This window comes from Rhineura floridana, unplaced genomic scaffold, assembly GCF_030035675.1.
Source record: "Rhineura floridana isolate rRhiFlo1 unplaced genomic scaffold, rRhiFlo1.hap2 scaffold_28, whole genome shotgun sequence".
Taxonomy (NCBI): domain Eukaryota; kingdom Metazoa; phylum Chordata; class Lepidosauria; order Squamata; family Rhineuridae; genus Rhineura; species Rhineura floridana.
The window spans coordinates 53,077-74,884 of record NW_026902502.1 but is presented as its reverse complement, the minus strand read 5'-3'; the positions used below and the strand labels follow the sequence as shown (position 1 = coordinate 74,884).

At 39.5% G+C, this 21,808-nt stretch overlaps 1 protein-coding gene across 1 annotated transcript in view; it reads right to left on the bottom strand.

Moving 5' to 3' along the window:
* LOC133375314 (ciliogenesis and planar polarity effector 1-like) overlaps nt 1-21,587 on the bottom strand; it is a gene marked incomplete at its 3' end in the record, with an annotated part of 56,551 nt that extends 34,964 nt beyond the window's left edge. The window contains exons 1-13 of the mRNA XM_061606941.1: nt 21,151-21,587; nt 16,595-16,735; nt 15,840-15,975; nt 15,312-15,431; nt 13,695-13,921; nt 12,174-12,280; nt 10,838-10,994; nt 10,377-10,480; nt 10,106-10,288; nt 9,427-9,676; nt 8,355-8,513; nt 4,896-5,635; nt 3,509-3,720 (exon numbers count right to left, since the gene is read on the bottom strand). Of these exons, the coding sequence (XP_061462925.1) occupies nt 3,509-3,720; nt 4,896-5,635; nt 8,355-8,513; nt 9,427-9,676; nt 10,106-10,288; nt 10,377-10,480; nt 10,838-10,994; nt 12,174-12,280; nt 13,695-13,921; nt 15,312-15,431; nt 15,840-15,975; nt 16,595-16,687 (2,488 nt within the window). The remainder of the gene's footprint in view (nt 1-3,508; nt 3,721-4,895; nt 5,636-8,354; nt 8,514-9,426; nt 9,677-10,105; nt 10,289-10,376; nt 10,481-10,837; nt 10,995-12,173; nt 12,281-13,694; nt 13,922-15,311; nt 15,432-15,839; nt 15,976-16,594; nt 16,736-21,150) is intronic.
* Between the last annotated feature and the right edge of the window lie 221 nt (nt 21,588-21,808).

The window sequence follows — 21,808 nt, the reverse complement described above, 5'->3', positions numbered from 1 at the left end:
ACACTGCCTGCTCCAAGAGAGAAAGGACCGAACATCTCTGCCCTGAGCTGGTTGCCAAAAGGACCGAAAGGACTGAAATGATTGACTGGTTGAGTACAGGTGATAAGGCTTGCGAAAACTGTGCTTATCCTCCTCTCTTTTTAAGGAAGGTATTGCCTTCTTTTTATCCTTGGACTCTATTAAAACCTTCTCCGAGGCTGCATCCCCAAATAACTTGCCCCCTGTAGATGGCTCTGAAGCCAGGTTAGAGCATGCAGTGAGTGGCGTCCGCATTCCAGTGGCGAAGCCACAAAGTTCTCCAGGCAAATATGCCAGCCACCAAAGCTCTAGCCAAAAACTGGACCGCATCCACTGAAGCATCTCCCAGAAAGACCACCACCCGCAAAATTTTCAGTAGATTTTCAAACCTGGGCAGGATTCTGCTGAAAATTATTGAACAGCTCATCCAACCACAGCATAGTAGCTCGTGCAAATACTGAAGTCAAGGTCACAGCCCTTATTGATAAGAGTGCTGTCCGGATGTGCACATAGATGTGCAGTTGCAGGAGGCCTAAATTCAACTTTTCTTCCATCACATCCTTGAGCTGCGCATCCAAATCTTTAGGATTTAGGGAATGGCTTACCAGAGCTTGCACTGGGGCATCAATGGGCAGGAGCTTCATTTGGTCCATAAGTGACTGATCCAGAAGATAATATCTATTTGCAATGAGTACCAACTTTTTGTATTGTAAAGGTGTGTAAAATTCTGCTTTAATGACCTTTGGAAGCAAAGACAGGCGCTTGAGAATTAGGCTTGGGATCTGGGCACATGGAAGCCATTCTGGAGAATGAGGAATCCTGTGAAGGAGCCTCCTCTGTAGTGTTCAAGTTGAGAGCCTCCATGGCCTTATATAGCAATGGTAAGTAATGTTGTTCCTGAAACACCAGATTGGAAGAAACCTCTTCCGACTCAGACTCTCCATTCCACTCTCCATCATCCAGTACAATTAAATCTGTATCAGACGCCTCTGAACTTTCAGTAGAGGATAGCTGATAAACCCCTCCCCTGGGTACCGCATGAGGGTCAGGTGAGGCATGACTATGAATCCTCCAGACATGCTGAGGGTATGTAATCTGGACCTGAGGATTTTGGAGCTAAGCAGACTGAGGCAGCTGCACCCCTTGAAGCTGTGCCCCCAAGGGCTGCATGATGACATTACGACTAGGTGCAGCGGCCAGCAAAGATTGCAAGGTAGCAGCCAGGTCTTTAGACAGGTCTGCTAACAAAATATCTTTCAGCTGCACTAGCATGTCTGAAGTTAGATGCAGCTTCATAGGAGGGGGGTGAGACTGCAGAATCTCTGAGGAAGTGTGTTGCTGAGCCCTTCCCATTGAGAGGGATGCTTGAGAGACACTGTGAGATGGCTAGACTGCATAGTAACTGAGTCCCCAAATCCACAAAAAGTACCGAAGACCTAGTAGAGAAGACTGCTAAATCCCTTCTGTGTTGGTCTCTTTCACCCCCTAATTGCTCTTCATCCCTTAGAGCCCTACTCGAATCACCCTCACAGGCAAGCTGCTGTCCCAAGTTTCCTGCCAAAATGGTTCCTCCCCCTTCTCCTGCTCTGCACTCTTGCTGTTGATTGGACTGGTATTCCAGAGAGAATAACATGGATCTAATGTCCGGCTCCCCACAGTCTCCGAGACCTGCTGTAGTGAAGGGCTGAAGAACTGGCATGAGAGCCACTGCTGACCTTGCTGGGGAGTCCCTTCCTATGACCCATGAGACCACCAAAGCACCATCTGGCTTGTTAGACGAGGGGTTGGCAGAAACTGTGAATTCCTGCTGCGCTTGTGGAAGTGCTTTGAAAGGCGGGAAGATGCAATAATGGCGGCAGCGGCCGGGCCTTCCTTACTGATGCAGCTGACTTTTCCTTAGATTTTCCCATAGCTGGGATGGAGATCATGCAACAGCGAGTCTGGCTAGCTAGCGGAGTGGTGGATCTGTCGGCTGTGCTGCTTTGCCGGTTCTCCAGCTGTTGCAGAGGAGAGGAAGGAGAAAATGGCGGGCACGATAAAATAAGCAGCAATGAAGTGGTTTTTCTGTTAGTGAGAACAGAAAAAGACAGAACACAAACACAAAAACAACAAAAATCCACAGAACACTAGCCTGAATCATGGAAGCGAACAGAAAGCGCAAAGAATTTGACCACACACAGTGAAGGCAGAACAGAAAACTGGTTTCTCGAGACTAAGGGAAGCTACAAGAAGCAAGAAAAACAGAACAGTGCTATTCTGCCTTTGACCACAAGGTGGAGCTCAAAACCCACCTGAGATCATCTTACATGCACGGGAGATGCATACTGCCTCTGAGGGTGGCTATCATAGTGGTTAGTAGCCTTTGATAGCCTTATCCTCTATGAATTCATCTAATCCTCTTTTAAGCGCTCCAAGTTGGTGACCATTACTGCCTCCTCTGGGAGCGACAGTTCCATAGCTTAACTATACATTGTGTGAAGAAGTACTTTCTTTTATCTGTTCACCAGGGATTCAGGGACCAATCACCAGGAAAGGCAAAGGGAAACAAGTAAGTCTTTAAAGCTTATTTTAAAACAAGGGGTCCGACAAAGAGGAGACAAAATTCCAAATAAGTGGAGCCACAACTGCAAAGGTTCTGTCTCTGGTAGCCACCGATCTGTTCTTTCCTGGAGGACCACAAAGCAGAGCCTCTGAGGCAGATCCTAAGGTCTACACACATTTGTTTCGGTGCTGGTTATCCTTCAGATAACCTGGTCCCAAACTGCTTAGAGCAGATGTAGGGAACCTTTGACCCTCAGATGTTCCTGAATTACCACTCTCATCAATTTTGGTCATTGGCCAAGCTTGCCGGTGCTGATGGGAGTTGTAGTTCAGCCACCAACTTTTCTAGTATCTTGTTAAGAAATTGGATAATGGACAGTAATTGTTAGTATCAGCCAGAGCTAAATTGCTTTCTTCAACAGATAAATTATTGCCTCTTTCAAGGCAGCATGGACCTCACCTTTCCCAAAGAAAGATTAACCATCTGGAGGTCCAAGCTGGTAGTCCAGCTCTGGCTGTTCTATGTATCAGAGTGATGTACAGTAGGTCCCGCTTATACGGCGGGTTCCGTTCCAGACCCCCGCCGTAAAGCGGAACCCCACTGACTTTAATGGGCCGCATCGCACGAAAATGATGTGAAAACGGCACAAAACGTCACAAAAGGGGGAAAAAACCCTTTAAAATTGAAAATGAAAGGTGCCGCATCAGCAGAATGCTGTAATGCGGGGCCCTACTGTAGTGCTTCCCAGATACTGGCTAAACAAACTCTGAATGCTAATTTAATTGACACACTGAAAGAAATAAGTAATTACAAATAATAAAATACTGAGGTAATTTTGCCTTATTAATTATTAATGTAGCAAAATAGTATCAAAATTACATCAGAAGCTCTAGTAATTGGTCACTGTAATAAACATCAACTAATCCTAGTTTCTTGCAAGATACTAACCAATCACAGAGTTGAGCTTCAGCATTTGTTCTAGTCTTTCTCCTGAAGACTGTAATATTGCCTGTATATGACCTGCAAGTGCTTCAATCACTGGTCCTTCATATGTAATTTGTATTTCAGTTGCTGGATTACTTGAGTTATGCACTTTTCTGTTTAGCTGCATCCAATACCAAAGGACATACTTATATAATAGTCTCCACATTACAATTAACCTAAAGTTCAAAAAGAAATAAAAGCTTACAACAAAAGTCATAAATCAGAAAAAATTAGTGATGGATGCTGCAATATTATAAATTTGAAATAATGCCTTAAAACCTGCAGCAATTACATGTTCAGCCACTTATAAGTGAATTAAACAAGTTAAGGGTACCTTTCAGATATTTCAATGCATGATCACATTTTAAATGGCTTCCTTCTTTTATGTACTAAGCTAGTTTCTTCACCATGACTAATAATAATATTACATTTAACTCTAAGATTTCCTTGCTAAATATACGGTGGTCAAATTTACTATGATCAAGCAAGATAAAAATTACAGAACAAATTTAATGCAACTAAGTTCTATAGAATTTAGATTTCTAAAATGTTGATGCTAATGTAAAGGACACAGAAAAAAAGTCTACCTAAACATTAATTACATTCAGACTGGCCAGATCGAACACCACTGAATATCATAGCCCATTTAACAAAAAGCAACCCTAGGAAGTATTTTATTTATAAACAAGGTAATAATCATCAATACTGTATGGATGGATGTGGCTTTTTACATTTTCTTTTTTTTACCATCTAGGCCTAAGAAAGAGCTCTCTCCATTCCCCAGAGATGTACCAAAGTCCAAGTTTATATATATCACAGAAAAGCTTTAGAGTTATCCCTCTTAGGCTAACATTAAATGATTAGCAGGTATGTGGTATCTTTACTTTGATTACGTGTTTTATTTTTAACTGGTCTGCCTACCCAAGGACCATAGGAAGGTGTGGAAAGAAACTAAATGAACAAACTAAATCATGTTTTCTATGTAATAAAACGTAATGGTTGAGATCCAAAGAACCATGTAACTAATTCTGAGCCCAAGAGAACTTTGAACATAGATATTTTGAGCAGCAGTTCTCACTGCATAATGCTAAACAGCTTTGAAAATGAAATGGAGTGGGAATTTATTATATGCCATGAGGGCAATCTGTTAAAGGAAATATATTTGATAAGTACATGCAAACCATACCTAAGATACCCTTATTGTTTGCATTTCTGATCAATGTCAGCTTTCTTATTCAACACATTTTGCTTCAGAATTCAAATAAACCAATGTTGTATTGCTTTCAAGGCAAAACAATTAAAATATTTAAATACAATTATAAAAAGATTTGTTCATACAGATAAGAAATACCTCTTTTCTGAAATCTTGAACACGTTTGCAGGAGGTGGAGAGAGCTTTAGTATGGAATTCAACACAGAGAAGTTTTGATGGCTGCTCCAATCTATAGCTTGAAACAGAGGCACAACTATGGCATCTAGCTGCACCTTATTAACATCCAGGGCTGTTGGAAGTGTCTCATACAGAGGTGTGTTTTTGCCATTTAAACAATGAGTAACCATCATCAGCAAAGAGAAGCTTCCCAAAAGATTACTGGAGAACAGCTGATCTTGTTGCTCAGCAAGCATCTGTTTTAGCGTCTGTAATGTGAGCTTCATCAAATGCCCCAGAATTTGTGTGTGCGTACCCTCCCAGTTCATGAGAGTCAAGAATTGCTGGAAACATTTTAACACCCACTGTATCCATGGATGATTCTTGACAGGGTTTTCCAAACGCACAAAGTTAAGTTTTGCATACTGGAGAATGTTAAAGAAGTATGTAATGCATCGAATGGTACAACTTAACAAAGTGCCTCTTTCTTCCACAGTTCTTGAGATCCCTACTTTCCAAGCTGCAATTAGATTTTTTTGGATATAGTTCAGTTCCAAAGCTGTGTCATCTTTTTTTCCAGTTCCATCCATTGCATGAATAGTGTCAAACATTGACGAAAATTCCAACTGACCATCAGTTACAGAAGTATCTCCTTTTTGGCTTCCCAAAATAAAGGAATGACTTTGAAATACCTTGTCGTCATCAGATTCTTCATCATAATCCTAAATTGAAGAGGAACATTATTCATAATCTGAGCGATGTATATTTTAGCACATATTTATAGAAAGAGGTGTGTATCCAAAGAAGTGCCCCTCATAAGTGCTGTTCTGTGAATTACTGCACAAGTGCTAATGGAAAATGTTTATTTTATTTATTTTTATTTATTTATTTGTTGTGCAATGAAGTATCTGGAGCTGTGCCACTCAATGCACAACATAATGTATAATCCAGGTATAGTTATGGTGCATTTAGGCATGCTGGGAGATGGATGGGGATCCATGTTTTAGAGATTTCCCCATTGCAAAGCAAAGCCTAATGGCTAGACTGCATATACATGTCATCCAAAGTCAAATGGCATATGTGCAAACATTTCATTAAAGCAAAGCAACCCCCAGTGTCTGGGATACGTGCAGTTCTGCACTGTAAATTTTGCTGTGGTACAGGGAACTGTTTGTACCCCAACCATTAGGGTTCACTGTGTGAACATACAAGGGATTAAGGTTGTATCCAATGTTAGTCCTATTTAGAGATGACTCATTGAAATTAATGGACAGGACTAGTCTATTAATTCCAACCGGTCTAGTCCTGAGCATAACTTAGTTTGATGCCAGAAGTGTTATGGAATAACACTTCATCTCATATGTTTGATTTATCTTGTTGATTATGGGTATTATGGAATCCCATAATCAACAAGATAAATCAAATATATGAGATGAAGGTTGATAACTCAAAATGATGCAAAGGGTAGATTTCATGCCCTGTTGGTGATGCGAAATGGATAAATGGACTGACACACATTTAACAAAATAAAGACCACATTTTTACTTTGAACAAAAGTAAAATGGCCAATTTGTTGTGTGTGCCACCTAAAGCCCAGTTAGGGGGTCCCATGCCATAACTGGCCTTATGAGCACATATATGGAGGAAGAGGGGATCATAGGCATCATAGCAGGTATTTTTCAAAAGATGTTTGTCCTCTGTGCAACACAACTGACAACCTCAGAGTATTAAATCATGCTATACAGATTATAAGGTATTAATAAACTATTATTCTAATTCATGCTATATTATTTAATCATATACAGCAATGCTTCCCAACCTTTGAGAACAGGACCCCCTTCGTAGCCTTAACTATTTTTGCGACCCCCGCATGCTAACTGTTGTAATTTTAGTCTCTGTTTGTTGAAAAAAGACATAATGAAGCGTTAAATAATGTCACTTTTTATTCATCACACAAAAAATGATGATGATAATGGTCCCAGGGCAGGTTATAGCAACATAAACAACTTTTAACAAATTTTGAAGGAAACGAAAGGAAGGAGATAAAAGTATAACACCCAGAGTGGTTAACAGAGCCTGAATGATGCCAGGGCATTTGGACTCTGGTTTTAAGTGTTCCACCTGTATACAATGATGCCTCCTCTTCAGCACTCAGCTTAGAAAGCTCTATATGATAATATTCTGTCTAACAGACAAAATGTCAACAGGTGAAGCTTTCTCCATAATTTTATTTCCATAGAAAAAGCTTAATTCAATTTGTTTTATTTCTGCCTGCTCCGTTCCATTATCCAATGTATGTTTGCTATATGATCTCTGGTGCCTCTTCCCTTTCTAAATCCAGCTTGGACGTCTGGCATTTCTCGCTCCATATATGGTAAGAGCCTTTGTTGTAGAATCTTGAGCATTACTTTACTTGCAAAAGCTTTGATAAACAGCAAAAAAAAAAAAAAAAAAGATGGGTAAAGTCAGCTTTTAAAATGTGAAACTGCACATGACCAGTGTACTTTTATTTATTTATTTTTTATTTTTAAAGCTTTGATAAACAGCAATAAAAATACACTGGCCATGTGCAATTTCACATTTTAAAAACTTACTTTACCCATTTTTTTTTTTGCTCATTTACGCCTTAGGTCAGCCACTAACTCTCAGCCTAACCTACCGCATATGGCTGTTGTTCCACTGAATTCTAGAAGACTTACTTCTGTATAGACCTGGTTAGGATTGTAGCCTTGTATAACAGACATAATTTTTTTACTTCCTTTAACTAGAATGATGCATCTTTGTACTATAAAGCCCCATGCCCCCCCAAAAAGTAGTACAGCTTCAAATCTTCAACAGAATCTTAGTGTAGTCTGATTACTGCAATTTGATTTACCTGGGAGTAAGCCCTATTAAATATGAAGAGACTTATTTCTGAGTAGTCATATACACTTTGTACTATAAGTAAACTTTACAGTGGATTTTTAATGAGTGACGGGTGTGTATTTATGGGGGGATGCTCTGGGACTCTGCCCCATTACTTTTTTGACAGGTGCCCCCTCTCGGGGTCCCTCGTCTCTACAGCCAGAGCCAATCAGCTTGATCAATCTTCCCTCACTGCCACTGACAAAAGGAGGGGGGAGGAAGAGGTGTTGGAGTTTCCACAAGCCCAGCTGGTCCCTTCTCTTGATGCACTCGCTGGAGTGCTATGCTGCTCAGCTCTCTGTGTGGTGGGAACTGACTGTGCCAGCCAGAAGGAAGGAAGGGGAGGCGGCTGCAAGCACATGCAATCCAGGCTCGCAAGTTGGTGGTACACAGACCAACCATTGATTAATTTTTAAAATTAATATACACTTCTTCTCTTGGCTCTTTGCACACACACCCCCGGGATGACTTCCCGACCCCAGGGTTGGGAACCACTGATATATAGTAAAAGACTAGTTTCAATGGAGTCTTGAATACCTGCAAGTGTGTCACTTCTCCATTTAGTTCTGTGGTTTTCTCCTCTTCTTGCAGAAATTTTGGAATGGTAGAGAAAGCAGAGCTTTGGTTTTGATTATGTTGTAATAGATTAGCTCTTAAGGAGGACAATGATTGCAACGGTAGCCTTGTTCCCTTAGACTGTGGAAAACAACATATTAGTTTATTACCATATTTTTATCTTCTGAACATCTGAAAGAGGAAGATGAATGGGATGCTGAGACTGACAGTGTGGGTGGATCACCAAAAATACATCCAGAGATGAAAACCAAAATCAAACAATTAGGATGGACTTGCTGGACAGTAAAAACAGCCTAAGTTGTGTTTCGTATTGAAGATGGTTAGAAGAATGAAGGACGAAGGTTATACACATAAGCTCCAATTTTAATACATACATAACTAGAAGTTTTAATAATATATTTGTGGCTTATTTCTCAGTACACATGCACAGAATAGAGATGAAAGAACCGGGGAAGAGGAACTTTTGTCAAATATTTTAGGAAAATACAAAAAATATGTATACATGACAATCAGCAGACAAAAATGCAACTGAAAATCAGAGAGTTTAAAATAGTTGATAGTAAAAATATATTAAAATGCATAGGTAAGTTTTGTTTTTGTTTTTTAAAAGTGTGCAGCCTGAAAGACAATAAGGTTGGCACCAGGTATATTTCCCTGGGGAGGGCATTTCTTTGCTAGGATGTTATTACCAAAAAAGTCTTCTACCTTGTTGTAACTAACCTCACTTTTGATGTGATTTGGAGAAGGGCATTACCCAATGACCGTGGCACATAGGCAGGCTGGTCTAAACCTTGTGGGTGTTTTTTTCTACACTGCAAAGTTGAAAAGATTCAAGTACTTTCTTTTAAACAGAAACCTACATTTAACACTCCTGAACACTGAATAGACTAAAACAATACATAAGTATTTAAGCAACTAAGTGAACTGTCCTAATGTAACCAGTTAATCATGTCTAGACCCATTTTCAGGCAAGAATCTGAGAAGCATAATTGTAACCCTATGTTGTAGTAGAAAACCAATGAAAGAACAGTACCTTAGATCTAATCAAACTGTGATGCAGTTTTTCAAGTCTCTGGGCTGAATCAAGCAGCAAAGACCTCATATATGCCGAGGGTGAGAAACCATCAGAAAATCTAAGAACTGTAACTATATACCCATCAGAGGCAATGAAGTAGGGTAAATTTGGGTGTGATGTTACCGAAAATCTCTGCCTCATGAGGTCTCCTTCAGAGGCTGATGAATCATGGGAATGATTCAAATCTTGCAACAAACAGTTGTGGGATCTAAAAGAGAAAATAATAAATTATCAGAAAGACAAAGAAGCACATACAGTCCTACAATACAGAAGCATTACAGAAACACTTCAGCTCACATTAATCCCTTCTCTCACACTAGGGTAGCACTGCAGAAACAGTGCCCTCATGATGTTTTGGACTACAACTTGTGGGCATGGCCATGTCTTTTTAAAAAAAACTGATTCTTATAGTGGCTTAAGTAACTTGTACTTACATGATGAAATTGTCATTTGTTCAGCTGGACAAAACCATTATAATAAATAGAAGAGAACCATGAATGAGAAACAGATATTGAGAAGAATGGCATAGAAAAAGCAAAAGAATTATTTGAAAGGTAAAACATTTAAAATAGAAGAAAATGTAAGAAAGAAAGATATGATCACATGAATTTTAAAAACTTCAGTATGATTGTCTCACCTGTATGTTATTAGTGGATGGAGAGGAATAAATTCTGCTGGTCCAAATTCTACAGAGCAACCATAAGTAATTAAAGTCAGCAATTCACCCAAACAAGTCATAAAAATCAGCGACCCACGTTTCAACATGCAAGCCAAAAAAAGGCCATCATGAGTCCAGCTCATGTCAGCAATCCAATAGGATCTAAAAAAAAACACACACAACAAATGCCACCTTCAGGAATCAGCAACCAGCTACCCAAGAGAACTCTTCTGAAAAATAGGATACTAACCTTATAAACTTCGACGGAATTTTGTGTTTCTTGCTACCGCAACCTTTAAGGCTACCAGAAACAGTAATAAAATTCACTGTGCTCATAAATAAAATCTGAGTTGCCTAAGAATTTTTTAAAAAGGGCAAAAGAAAGAACAGTTAAACTGTATGCAAACACTACAGAAAATGCAATGCTTTATTAATACTTCTCAGCATGTTTCTAGTTTTTATCATAAGCTTACTAGATAAATCAAATATACATAACATCAATTGCAGAATGCGCTGATTTAAAGTGCTGGATTATTTATTTATTTATTATTAACACAATACAAAACTTACTATAGACCCACACTCCAATTCCTTGATTTAATTATTAGCCCTTTCATAAAGCCTGAATGTAACCCTAAAGACTGGTTTACACTTAATAAACCATACAGTATTCAAGGGGTCACTTTTATTTTATGCTACTAATTTTTGTACCTGTAGATCCTTCTGGTTGACACCTGTTGCTAGCATAAGCCCATCACTTGAAAGCGCAGTAAGCAAAGCACCTCTTGATTTTGTTGGTTCACAATGGGGAGCCAGACTAGACAGAGAACATGTCTGTTGTGTCCAGTGTATCCGAAATGGAAAAGAGCTACATAAAACAAAAATTAAATAAAACAAATAGACAGATAGGTAGATAGGAATATAAAAGGACACATTATTTCTGGATTTACTGAAACTTAAGAGATGAGCTTGAACAAGCTGGAACAAAGCCTCTGTCCTCCTGTCTGGCCAGGATGAGAACTCTGGCAAGCTTAGTTTAGGAATGTCCACTGATCACAAGATTCAATTCAGAACCCAATTCAACGATCTGGAAAACTACACAGTTTAGCATGGCCTAACTGAGAGGCTACCCAATTCAGCTCAGGTACGAATCTCAATTCAGGAAAACAAAAGCATCCTGGCTCCCCATTCAGTATTATGGAGACATGTAAAAACTACAAGTTTTTTTTTTTTTTTACAGAACTGGGTGAAATCTGAAGGCACAATAGCATCAGCCAGTCACTGACGCTTACAAAGTGCCCAATCCCCAATGATCAGCCAATCAACAAGCTGTGCAAAGAATTCAGAGGAATCCTCTGAATTATATAAATAATAAAATAATAAATAATAAATCAAATAATAAAATAAATCCTGTTCCTACTTGGACAAGCCCCAAACCTTTCTCAGTTGCCCCAATTTGGCTTGGAATTCATCCAAACCTCTAGTTTATTTTTCATGAAACCTGGTTTGTTGTTATGTACAAACCAGAGTTCATGTTTTAAAATAAGCTCCCTACCTTTTAGGATAGAAATGTGGGATACAAATATTTTAATTCAATAAGTAAAATGTTCAGACAGATGAGAGGTGAACAAATGTAACCTCCTGAAAAATAAAATTATTTTTCATTCAGTACTATATAAATAAAAAATAAATGGTGAAATCCAACAGTGTCTGTCTGCCAGCAAAATAGATTTATCCTCCCCTTGCAGCCCCCCCATTTACCCCCCCCCAAAAAAAATCTGCTCTAGAGGATTGGAGAATTCTTCAGAGCAGATTTGGTAGGGATGCAGTGGAAAGGAGGAAGTTTGGTCACACAACGTTGGATATCACCCATATTGTGCATTCACATGACATGCTATCCATGTGCATTAAAACAAATTATAAAAATAATTATTTTTATTAACAGAACTACCTACAGGTGATTCAAATGATATGGCAGCAAACAATAAAGTTTTAAAATCAAGCTTTAAAAATCTGTGCTAAAATATAATTAATATTTTAAACTGACCGAGCACTCTTAAAACTGTTCTCTTGCCACTTAATTTCCAAAAATGTCAGCATCAAATGCTCCTGAGAATAAAATGCAAAACAACACAAGCAGTAGTCCCCCAGCATCTGTAAATGAATAAAAATGTTTAATAACACCACTTGAATTTATTAAAGAAATAATATGCAAGCTATTTTAAGTCCAAATTATTTGAAAACAAATCCCATTTCACCAGATGTGTAATTCACATGGAGCAGCAGGCTAAGGAATGTAAGCTTTCACATCTTACCTTTTAATGGTTTAAGCTAAAATATATATATTGAACTGTTGTGTGCATGTAGTGTAATGGTTCTAAATTATGGTGGGAGCCTAATTTTTGTTGCATGGGAAAAGACATTAAAAAATAGAGCATATTTACTACTACCCCATGCACAAATCATGAGAGGACTCTGCCGCTGTAGGCAAATATGTTAGCAAAAATGGTGAGAATCAAGATGCTAGACATGACATTACAGTGTACAACAGGAGCCTCAATACTAAAACCAACTATTCAGTTAAAGTAGATGATAAGAAATATATTGTGCCTGTTAGGAGTGCACACTACTCACAAGATTTGACATGTAACTGTAGCTCTGGTTTTGGAATTGCTCCAAGTCTTTCCAGTTGTGTTATTTTGGACCAGATTAGATGCGTTTCCCCCCATTCACTATAGTGATGAATCTAAACTTTCAGAATGACAGATGCTGTTGTTCTGCTGCAAGAGCAAACGTTACTGTTTTGGGGTGGGTACAATAGGAATCATAGGGTATAGGAGTAGAAAAAAGAGCACAGATCCCCATGGATGACTGGAATAGGGAAATTGTCACACACACCCAGCAAGGACCCTGTTATGGTAAGGGTCATTGGTGAGGAGGGGGATAGACTCTTACCCCATACCAGTGATTTTTGGGGATACAGCCTGTTCTCTCTGGGAGAAAAAGATCTGTCTGCTGACTTGCATTGGGGAAGGGGTGGCAGTAATAAAAAACAGCATAGATCCACATGAAGCACACACAGTTTTAATATTCACTTTTAACATCTCTCCCCAAATCACTGTGATCAGAGTGCTGTGTAAAAATAATTCATTGTGATTAAAATTTAGATGGGTCAGTCAAAACAAAAGATCCCCCCATCTCTTTCACACTCAAGCTTAGGGCATTTCCCTAGTCAGCTTGGTTTTGTGTTTTTCCCCCCTTTAAGAATACCTGTCACTTGAATAACGCAGGGTTTTTTTGGCACCCAAGTGCAGAGAGCGATTTCAGACTTTAGGGATTCTCTGATCTGGCTCAAGATGCCTTGTTCAGCTCAATCCAACTCAGGCAAGTGAAAATCTAACCTTAATCTCTCCTATTTGTCTCTTAATTCAGGAAATACACAGAGCTGATACGCACCCATACTTTCCATAATGACCAGAATTGTAGGACTGATGACAGACAGATTACTGTGCATTTTACATACACCATTTACTGAATCTATCTAAATTAGACCTATTTTGTAGCTCACCTCATTTTTGATGAAGTCAGCATTCACTGAAATTTCTTTCTCTTCAACAGATGGTAATATAACTGATGCCTCAGGAATAATTTGTGACCACTGTCCCATTACAGAACTTTTAGATGGAGTACTTTTATATTCCATGCTTTCCCACAGAAAGACACAGACGCTTGGACTAGTGAGAAGAATCTTATTTCCATCACCGGAAACATACATGTACAATCTCGTAGAACGTTCTAGAAAATGTTTTGTTAGAAGAAAATTCATTCTTTACATTACGTATCTGAAATATTTTGAAAACACACTACTTATGTCCAGAAGTATTATAAGTAACTTATTGTCAATAAAGACAGCACAAAATTAAACATGGGTACTTGTAATATAATAGAACAGGGGTTCCCAAACTGTGGTCCGTGAGCTTCATTCAGGTGGTCCAGAGAGAGTTTGTGGATCTGTGGCTGAAGATAGGAGGTGGCACATCCGTTCCATTAAATATTTGTATAACCTCTTTTATTTCTTATGTTGTATTTTATTGTATTGAATTCTATGGAATTCAAATTGTAATACAATAAAATATATAATAAATGAAGCAATAAAATACAATTAAAATCATATAACATCTAGCACAGGGCATTACAATCATTACAACAGGCAGAAAAACCATTAAATGGTCCACCAAGGCCCTCACAAATTATTAACTGGCCCACTGGAAAAAGGTTTGGGAACCACTGACTTAGGCGATTGCATGGGGCTCCAGATATTATGGGGTATCTGCTATCATCTAACTCATTCACTGAAGTACGCAGCTGCTTGATACCCCACAAATTGTGTATTTGATGACATACTGCCTATGATACAGTGCATTACAATTGCTATAACAGGCAGAAAAACTATTAAATGGTCCATCAAGACTTTCAACAATTTGCAAGTGGTCCGTGGGAAAAAAAGTTTGGGAATCACTGTCAGAGAACTAAGAAACCTCAACAAATTGCAATGATAACCAGTACACTCTTATTACTGCCCTCAACGTACTGATAATTATTATTATCTTCTATAACAGGGGTGTGGAACCTCTGGCCCAAGAGGGCATTTCCCCTGAACCATGTCCGCCTGTCTATCAGCTGATGCCACTGAGTGATGGGTGGGGTTCTGCTGGGTGCTGCTTTGACAGCACATTCCCTGTAGGGATGATTGACAGGAAGGGGTCTCCCAGCCACCTGTTAAGAGTTGGCATGGGGGGTGGGGGAGATAAAGATCTGGCCCACTGGGCCACAAAGGTTCCTGACCCCTGTCCTGGAAGATACATTATATATACCAGAGCTTGGAAAAGTTACTTTTTTGAACTACAACTCCCATCAGCCCAATCCAGTGGCCATGCTGGCTGGGGCTGATGGGAGTTGTAGTTCAAAAAAGTAACTTTTCCAAGCTCTGATAAGGTGCAGGGTAACAAGTCCTTCTATCTCTCCTCAAAATATAAACATTTGTTAAATAACTCTGAAATTCATGAATGAATTATATGTATTTTTAGTTGTTAAATGATAAGCAAAACTATTTGGGTATCTTTTTTAAAAAAACAGAAATGGAAAAAGAACAATGTTAGCAACTATATTTATTGAATGTTCCTACTTTGTGCTCCTAAAACCAACTTCTTAGATTCTTCAACTGCTGGGACAGTTTTTATTGTGTCTTGGTCTTTGTTCCAAAGAAATAGTTCTCCCGTTTTAAGAATGCCCGACAGCCAAGCTCCTGTTTGAATTCAGAATATTAACTGAATAGTTAAAACAGTACAACATTTTATGCAAACAACCCTGTTCTATGAATGTTTACTCAGAAGTTAGATCCACAAGGTTCAATTAGACTTATTCAGTGAAGTGTGCATAAGACCGTGTGGAAATTTTTGCGTTTTGGTCCCAGTCTTTACATGGCTTTAGATCAAGACTATATTTATGACAAGCAAAGGATAATATGATACCAGTGGAAACCATTATTTATTTAAAATATTTATATACCACTTTTCAGGAGGAGCTCACAATGCAGTTTACACAAGATTAAACATCAGAAGGCCAGTTTTTTTTTAATTATTAGAAACACAGTTTTATTTAAACAATTCAAAAAATATAAACCTGGAACAACTTGTTAATGTTAATACTTAACCATTTCTTGATGTTGTTAAAACAATGACATTCCTCAGGAAGGGATATAAGCATGGGATCTTCTTCTTTGTCCTTCCCGAAACCAGGTTAATTTCATTTATGTTTTTGTCATTTAAAAGAAAAACGGCTTCCTTTTCCTATTATAAAAAAGAGAGTCTTTTATTCAGGTACCCACTTCCTAATTTTTCCTGAAAACTAACCATAATGACTAATGATAATAAACTATTAATAATGAACAAACACAACTATTATGCTAGAATTAAAGAAACAGAAGAACAAAATTAAATGTCAAAACAATGCTCCCCATGGAGAATTCCCACTGCCCAAATGGACTTTTCCATATCACAGAAAAGATGTGGCACAGAAGCAGCTAGGCACATGGAGTGCCAAGACGACGTTTGAATTCCTAGGTCAAGGACCATTTCTTTTAATACATGGAAACAAATCATATGAAAATGGATTAATACGGAATTCCTACATGCACATGCGCACCCACACACACTAGATATATGTGAAGAGTTTGAATCAAGTGGATCTAAGTGTCAGTTGTAGCAATAATGCCCATATTCTACCATTGAATTTCCTAAGAAATCTGAATTTTTATCACTGCTCTCTGAGGATTGAGTTCTTTGCAACATAATCAAACCTAGTGCGCAATCTAATCAAAGTTAAGTGCTTTTAAGTCCTACTCATTTCAACTGAATGCTGATTCTGTCATTCACCTACTATATAGTACAAAAAGAACAGATTGATTACCTGCCCCAGCCAAGTGATCCGAGGCCAAGGCTTTCTCTGCTTGATACACGTAGAGGCTACAACTTCCAATTTGATTTCCATGGTTTTTAACATGTAGGGCAACCATTAAACCTTTCAGAAAGGGAAAATCCTTTTACATGTCTGTAAAGACAGAAGTATTTAACTATTGAGACCTGAACAACAACTTCTATCACTTATTTTTATTTGTAAACATCTTTGTATACTGCTTTATCTTAAAAAAAAACCCAAATCAGTATGTACAATAAAAATCACATAAACATTTAAAATCAGAGATCACCAGCTATTACAGAAAGATCTCTTCTTAATTGCCTGCATAAGCCTGGCAGCATAGAAGAGTTTTCAGCAGACTGTTAAAGGTTACAATCAACTGTAAACAGGAAATAAACAAAATCAACATAAAACAACTAGAAGGGGCCTGCTGAATCTTTATTGACAGAGCATCCCACAGAACTGGTCCAATCACACTTATATTCAAATATTATAAAAAGTAAGAACTTAAGAACAATCCTGCTAGATCAGACCAAAGGGCTATTGAGCACAATAAACCTCTCTGCTGTTGTTCCCCAATGACTGCATACTGCCACTGATCCTGGAGTGATCCATCATGACTAATAGTCATACTAATTCCATCATGACTAATAGCCAATATGCATCCATCATGACTAATACCCATTATGCACCATGAATTTGTCTAACTAAGCCCTTTTAAAAGCTAAGTTGGTGGCCTTCACTACATCTTGTGGCAGTGAATGTCACAATTTAACTATAGGGTATCATGCTATATGAAGTACTTCATACCCCAGGTTCTAGCATTGAAAAAGGGAGAAAAACTTCTCTATCAACTTTCTCCATGCATAAATTTATACATCTCTACCATATTCCCACTTACTGGTCTTTTTTCTAAATGAAAAAGTCCCAAACATTGCATCTGTTCATCACAGGCAAGTTGCTCCAGCCCTGATTATTTTGATTGCACCTTTCTGCACCTTATCCAACTCTACAATATCCTTTCTGAGATACAGCAACCAGAATTGAACACAGCAGTCCAAGTGTAGTTACACCATATACTTTTATAAAAGGCACTATATTATTATTTACCTACTTATATTAAACTTTATTTTCCATTTAAATGTCCCATTCTCCCAATTTGGAAAGATCCTTTAGGAGATCCTCACAATCCTTTTTTCTTCTTACCAACTTGGAACTATTGATGTCAACAGCACCCCAATATTTGAAGTTATGGCATGTAGGTGAGGGGACAGGAGACTTTTTCGCATACTATATAGCAGGCTTCACATCAGTGCAGTATACATCTCTACAACCTTCAGCCTAAAGATCTCACATGGTCAGCAACATAGAGACCACTGAAGGACCTACTGTCAATCTCAACTTCCATCTTCCTTGTTAGTATGCAAACAAGAATGGTAAACATTGGCATGATCTGCAGCTGTCAGTGATTGAAATACATGAAACTATGGATGCATAGAAGTACAGCTTGCCTACTAGAACAGCCTAGCTGGGCAGCGTGCTCCACGAACTAGAGGGATCCCCAGCTGAGAAAGCATCTTGGCACCAGCTGACAAAGTGTGAAAGCAAGTTAAACAGCAGAGCAAGTTTGGCAGCAGAGCCAGAGGGTCAAATCACTCCACAATGCTTGGAAGTAGTTTAAAAACACAGTAAGAAACTCAACTGGAGGGTATACAGATCAGGAAAGGTACCACCAAGGCCAAGAGGATGCTGATGTGGTTAATGAGCAGAGTCAAAGAAGCTATTAGAGGCAAGAAGGCTTCCTTTAGAAAATGGAAGTCTTGTCCAAATGAGAAGAATAAAAAGGAACACAAACTCTGGCAAAAGAAAGGGATGCTAAAACTAATTTGAGGAACACATTGCTAAAAACATAAAAACCACCACCAACAAAAATCTTTAAATACTTTAATAGCAGGAGACAGTCTAAGAAGGTGGTTCGACCCTTGGATGACAAAGGTATGCTGAAGCAGGATAAGGAGATTGCAGAGAAGCTGAATGAATTCTTTGTATCTGTCTTCACAGTGAAGGATATATGTAATATATCTGTGCCTGAACTAACTTTTGCAGGGAGTGTGAAGAACTGAGGCAAATAGTGGTGGTGAGAAATGAAGTTCTAGGCTTAATGGACAAAATAAAAACTGACAAATCACCAGGTCCAGATGGCATCCACCCAAGAGTTCTCAAAGAACTCAAATGTGAGATTGCTGACTGTGATGTTCCTGCTTATATTGTAAATATGGTAAGTGCTGTTTATATAGAAGATATATGGTAAGTGGAGTGAAAGAGGAGGGGGAGTACATGAACAGTAGAATGCTGAATGATTGGCTGAGCGTTTGAATGGCTGGGAGTATAAATGGAAGAATGACAGTTGAATCTGTGTGGAGGTTTGGTGGTGAATTGAGGTGGTGGCTGTGAGGTGGTGTTTGGAGGTTGTTGTTGTTGAGAGTGAGTCGGAGTTCTGAGGCAATTAGTAAGAAGTCAAGTGCATAACAGAATATAGATGAAACCATACGCTTGTGAAACATTCCTTAAGTAATCTTGTTATTTCTAATTCTTAATAAATATTTCTTGATTAAATAAAAGCCTGATTCCTTCAGCTGGGATACACATACCAGGGGGAATAGCAAAGTAACCAAGGCTGAACAGATTGTATCGAATGGTGGCAGCGGCGGAGAAAAAGATATTGTATCCAGTACCACAGAGAAACCCAGGGCTGTAAGCTTCAGTGCAAGAGGGTTTGGGAATTACCTATACCCATAGACACAAGGTATCGAATAGCCTGGCAGAGACTAAGGCACAGTCTAAAGGTTAAAAGAGATACAGAGTGTGGGGTAGTAAGGCCTAGCAGGGGGATCTTCTGAGATCTGTGCTAGTGCGGTGAAAGGTAAAAATAAACCTGACGATCCTGTCTGCTGGTAGCCACAAGTGAGAGTGTCACAGGTGGTGCTGGGGAAGGACGTCACACTGACCTTCTAACAAAAATATGTAACTTGTCCCTCAGATCCGCCACAATACCTGAAGATTGGAAAACGACCAATGTAACACCAATCTTTAAAAAGGGATGGGGGGGGGTTTCCTACAAATTATAGGCTTAACATCTGTCCCAGGAAAACTGGCAGAAATTATTGTTAAAGATAAAGTAACCAAGCATATAAAAGAGCAAGCCTTGCTGAGGCGGAACCAACGTGACAGCCAATGTGGCGTAGTGGTTAGAGTGGGACTAGGAACTGGGAGACCAGGGTTCAAATCCTCACTCAGCCCTGAAGCTTGCTGGGTGACCTTGGGCTAGTCACAGTCTCTCAGCCTAAACTACACACAGGGTTTCTGTGAGAATAAAATGGAGAGGGAGAAGAACCATGTGTGCTACCTTGAGCTCCTTGGAGGAAAGGTGGGATATAAATGTAATAATAAATAAAGGGCAAGTCCTATCTCACTAATCTATTAAAAGTTCTTGAGAGTGTCAACAAGCATATAGATAGAGGTGAGCTGGTTGACATAGTGTACTTGGGACTTTCAAAAAGCTTTCAACAAGGTACCTCACCAAAGACTCCTGAGTAAGCTTAGCAGTCATGGAATAAGAGGAGACCTCTTGTGGATCAGGAACTGATTAAGCAGCAGGAAGCAGAAAGTAGGAATAAATGAATTCTCCAACGGAGAATTCTCCAATGGGGGACTGAATAAAGTGGATTCCTCTAATTTGCAACTATGTTTGGCTGGGGCTATGCAGTGGAGTAAATGAAAGCACTCTATACATTCTCATAATTAATTTGTGGAATACACTGCCCCAAGATATGATGATGTCTACAGGCTTAGAAGGCTTTCAAGAGAAATGAAACAAGATTATGGAGATATACAGATCTGTTAACTATGATGGATAAACAGTGGGTGATATTCAGTGCTAGTCCTACTCAGAGTAGGCCCAGTGAAGCTAATAGGGATGACTAACTTAGGTTCATTAATTTCAATGGGTGTACTCTGAGTAGGAGTTAGTTACATACAACCCAGTACCTCCAGGCTGAAAGGCCATATGCCACCAGTTGCTGGAAAGCAGCCACAAAAGAAAGGTCTTGCCTTTAGGCCTTTGCTTGTAGCATTCTTAGAAGTATCTGATTGGTCACTGTGGAGAAGATGCTTGCCTAGATCTGTGGTTTGATCCTACAGGGGTCTTATTGTGTTTCAAGTTCCAGCAGCAGCAAAAGCAACAGTTTCAAAGTTTGCTACAACCTGCCCTGCTCATCAAAATCTGAAAGGAAAGCAGGGTATTAACAGTGGGATATAAAAAGCAGATTACAATTATTTGAAAAGAACCCCTACACACACACCAATATTGTTAAGTGGACTCTAGCCCACAAATGCTGGCTTGATACTTTTATATCCTGCATTTCCTTCAAGTAGCTAAAGGTGGCATATAAACTTCTCTATACCCTGTCTACAATTTAATCCTTACAATAATCCTGTGATGTAGGTTATGTTGAGAATTTACGAATGATCCAAAACCACCCAGTCACCTTAACATCTGGGCAGGAATTTAAAGCTGGCTCTCTCAAGTCCTAAGTCCAACACACCATGACGACGCCACAAAAACAAAACAACCCTGTGCAGGCTTGCTGAGATGTAAGTCTCACTGTGCGGCTTGCTCACGGGTAAGACCGCAGCCTAAATCTGTTAAGTGCTTCAGGCACCACAAGTCGCCGTTATGTTCTCAAGGGCAGTCTGACCGCTTTCTTTTTTATCCCGCGGGAGCAAAACGGGGGAGGCTAGGAGGGCCCACAAAACTCCTAACTGGCTCTGGGATCGCCTAAGCAGCAACATATGCATCATATTCCCGACACCGAAGAGGCTAGGCCGTAGCACGCCTTCACTCACTACCACAGTCCTGGGGGTCCTTTGAAGACGTTGATCAACGGCTTTTTGAGCGTCCCCCTCAGCCACGCATGCGTGATTGACACACGCATGCGTGAAGGCTACCACAGAGAGAGAGAGAGAGAGAGAGAGAAGGAGGGAGGGAGGGAGGGAGGCGCTGCGGGCGCTGCTGGACGTCTCACGCTGGTGGCGGGCAGCGGGGAGTTCGGGGCGCACCGGGCGGTACTGGGGGCGGCCTCGAGCTACTTCCGCGCCATGTTCGGCGGCGGGCGGCGAGCGGCGCGGGTGTGGCTGCACGGCGTG